Source organism: Opisthorchis viverrini (assembly GCF_000715545.1).
Source record: "Opisthorchis viverrini unplaced genomic scaffold opera_v5_657, whole genome shotgun sequence".
NCBI lineage: Eukaryota > Metazoa > Platyhelminthes > Trematoda > Opisthorchiida > Opisthorchiidae > Opisthorchis > Opisthorchis viverrini.
Genome location: NW_008752329.1, coordinates 101,114 through 104,309, shown reverse-complemented (window position 1 = coordinate 104,309; position 3,196 = coordinate 101,114). Strand labels below are relative to the sequence as shown.

The 3,196-nt window shown below is 44.1% G+C and overlaps 2 protein-coding genes across 2 annotated transcripts in view; one reads left to right on the top strand and one right to left on the bottom strand.

Moving 5' to 3' along the window:
• Window positions 1–1,375: 1,375 nt before the first annotated feature.
• Window positions 1,376–3,196, top strand: part of T265_11944 (hypothetical protein) — a gene marked incomplete at both ends in the record, with an annotated part of 28,742 nt that continues 26,921 nt past the window's right edge. The window contains one exon of the mRNA XM_009178787.1: window positions 1,376–1,894. Coding sequence (XP_009177051.1) covers window positions 1,550–1,894 — 345 coding nt within the window. The remainder of the gene's footprint in view (window positions 1,895–3,196) is intronic.
• Window positions 1,843–3,196, bottom strand: part of T265_11943 (hypothetical protein) — a gene marked incomplete at both ends in the record, with an annotated part of 13,175 nt that continues 11,821 nt past the window's right edge. Inside the window, one exon of the mRNA XM_009178788.1 lies at window positions 1,843–1,963. Within this exon, the coding sequence (XP_009177052.1) occupies window positions 1,843–1,963 (121 nt within the window). The remainder of the gene's footprint in view (window positions 1,964–3,196) is intronic.

The following is a 3,196-nucleotide window of genomic DNA, read 5'->3' as shown; positions in this document are numbered from 1 at the left end:
GTTCAGAATACGAAACACATGTCCCAACCAACGCAGTTTCTAGTGCTGGACAAGTTCTTCTATGGAAGTACCCGTTGCACAACCGAGAACGCACATTCTAACTGCCTCATTACGGATTCGCCGACACCAACCCACACGAGCTATGGTTTTGAGACAACGATTGTCGAACACCTGAAGACGTCTCAGTTCCTTAGCCAGAACCGAATCACCGGACTTGTAATGGTGTGAGTGAATTTATTATAGCGGTTGAACTGTCGTTGCATTTCGCACGTTCCTTTTTATAAATGCGGATACACCCAAAAAGCTCTTCCGCGAGTGAGTCGCTGTTTGACACATTTGGTAAGGTGTCGCTTGATTGCTTAACAAGAAGGTTTCAATAAGGTCCACTGGCGCTCCCTCATTTTTAAATTTTTTAAGTGCTAGTGTGAAACGCATTGCAGAATGCTCGCCCCAGGCCAACAGCAGGTTTTTCTCATCATCCAGTTTTTTACTTCAGAAGCTTTGGGTGTAAATCAATCTTATGGGTATCGACATTTCATTGGATACATAACTTGACCATTGTGTTGTGGTCTTCAGCTGTAGTCCACTTGTGGAGTTTTGAACCAGAAAGATCGTACCTACTCACAGGTGAATTCGACGTCCGCTCCGTCGCTCAATCATGCCAATCTTTTGTTTGACCACCCCAATTCTGAACACTAGCTGGGCGAACACGGTTGAGGGCGGGTTGCACGGGCGAACCCCCAACCTTCGAAGGACTGACCGAGTCGGCGGCATCTGTGGAATTTCGTTAACTCACGCGTTACTTAGCAGACACGCAATGGGTTTAACCTGGATAGCTTTTTCATCCCAGTGTGTGGCCTGCATAACAATGCGAGGCTGTGGTCTGGCGCCATATTCCAGCTCGTAACAAATCAGCTGTCACTTTGACTTTAGTGTTGTCACAGAGGACTCTTTATCAGCGAATCTATTTGATTGTCCCGGAGTGACCAGAATTAGAATGACGGTAAGTATTTGTAAGACCATAGGGTGTGATACCCTGATTCAGTTGTATCAAACAAGTCAACTCTGTTCGATCATAGTCTCGACGACAATCATTTTCAAACCACTTTTCCAGTGGAAGAAAGGTGGCAGAATTCGTCGTGAAACTGGCGAACGGACATAGTTGACGCTTGTTGGCATGGACGAAAATTTCGGCTAGTTGGCTTTCAGGATGATTGGCTATATGCTGACCTGGCTGTTTTTAGCCCCATCGTCTTAGAGTTCTCACAACTCATTCAGACCAGTTGATGCTTCTCCTGCATATCCACCTTTTTGGTCCCAAAGTTTGTCTTGAGAACGGCATACTTGGTAACAATTTGTATTCATTCTTCTCCAGGTGATTATTTTGATTTTCACGTGAATTATCAATACCCGACGGCTTGGCAATTTTATCGCCTTTTACTGCCCAGCCTTTCGTTCATCGATACGTTTGATCTATCCATCTATCTTTGCCTATGATACGACCCCAACTTGCTTGAACATCTTCAGAACTCCGCTATTTGCGTGAGTTATGGCGTTTCTGACGTGGTGCTCCTATTTCGTCGGACTGTGGGCATCGGTCTATTTGACCGATACCATTCTTCGTTCCAACCCGTACACGCGGCAACGCTACTATGAATTCACTGCACGATTGGGAATTTCCTTCGATATTCTGCAAGCCCGATTCTTCACACAGAGACTGAACCAACTCTTCCAGGTCTTGTGTCGCTTTGACTTTGTGCCGTGGAAAGCATGGTTCACATGTGGTGTGGTCTTCTCTACCATATGTATGTTTCTCAGTATTGGCTTGCTATCTCTTTTGGTTTACAACACGCTGACGAAGAAATCGATCAAAGGAGGGACGTTGACTCCTGTGGTGAGTATTTTTGTTTCTTTCAAACGTACTAAAGTGGCTGGTCTCTCCAAATACTTTGTGGTTTCCACTCTGAGGAGAAAAAATTAAAATATGTATACTCTTGTCCCTCCGTTAGTTTTGCCTCTTTCGTGTGCGCAATATTCTGTGGTGATTATGAGGACCGTCGTACTGGGCAAATTAGTGCTCTTTTTTACTGTTATTATTTTCCATCTTTTCTGACAATGTATGAATTTGATATGTCCCTCGACGACACATTGTCTAGTTTGGTACCACTTACCTGGCCACGTGACTGTTTCATACATAAAGTACTCCGGCTTTTTTCCGCTACGCTGTTTTGTTCACTCCACTGTCATTTGGTTCGCTCGTTTTATTTCAATTCAGTTACTTCATTATCTGGAGCACACCTACAGACAGTGAATAATCATCTTGACTCTAACTATACCATAACGCATATGTTCCGGTTGTCACTTGACATTTCATGGTCACACTTGTAGTCGTATTATTTTGTGGCATACTTTGACTTATGCTCTCTGATATGGGTTCCGCAATGGAATTGTGGCCACTACCTTTGGCTTTTCTTCGGGTGCTATTTTTCAACCTGAGTATGGACACGCTGAGTTCAGTTAAGTGATTAATTTTACCTGAACACAAAGTTGGTCCTTAGTTTGAGTAGCGGTTTGACACACCCTCGTCTTCAAATGAGTCATGCTAAATGTACTGACTAGAACGTCACATGTAACCCGGCTTCTCGGTAAACCGAGCTACACAGCAGCTATGGGTCGGGTATTGTGGACGAACTATTGTTGTGTATTAATATTTTCACAATTGTTGGATCTTGACTTTTTGATTAAGGTTCCTTTGGTAGCGCTGACACTTTCGATCATTGGGAAATAGAGGCACCTTCCATTTATTCCGTTCAACTGATATACAGACAAAAAAGCCAATAAGCCAAGAGCTTTATAAGATGCCTGAACAGTAGTGGTGGAGCTTTTAGGCTACTCACATGTAGGAGCCTGGTCCGGCGAGCCAATTTGAGCAAACGCTGTTCGTTGCGCCCATGGGCGAGGGACTGTGGCAGCAGATCTCGACTGATAGTGTCGTGAGCGCAGGACTAGTAGGCATACGGTTGTAGCTTCTATGTTCGGTTGCTGAAGAAACCGAAGGCGTCCGGTGTGAAGCGCAGTTGTTGGCACCCGAAGTGGGATGCAGCTTCGTAAAACAGATCGATATTTCAAGGTTTATTATATATATCTATATTATATATATATATATATATATATAGTGATAAGGACGCGCGTGTTG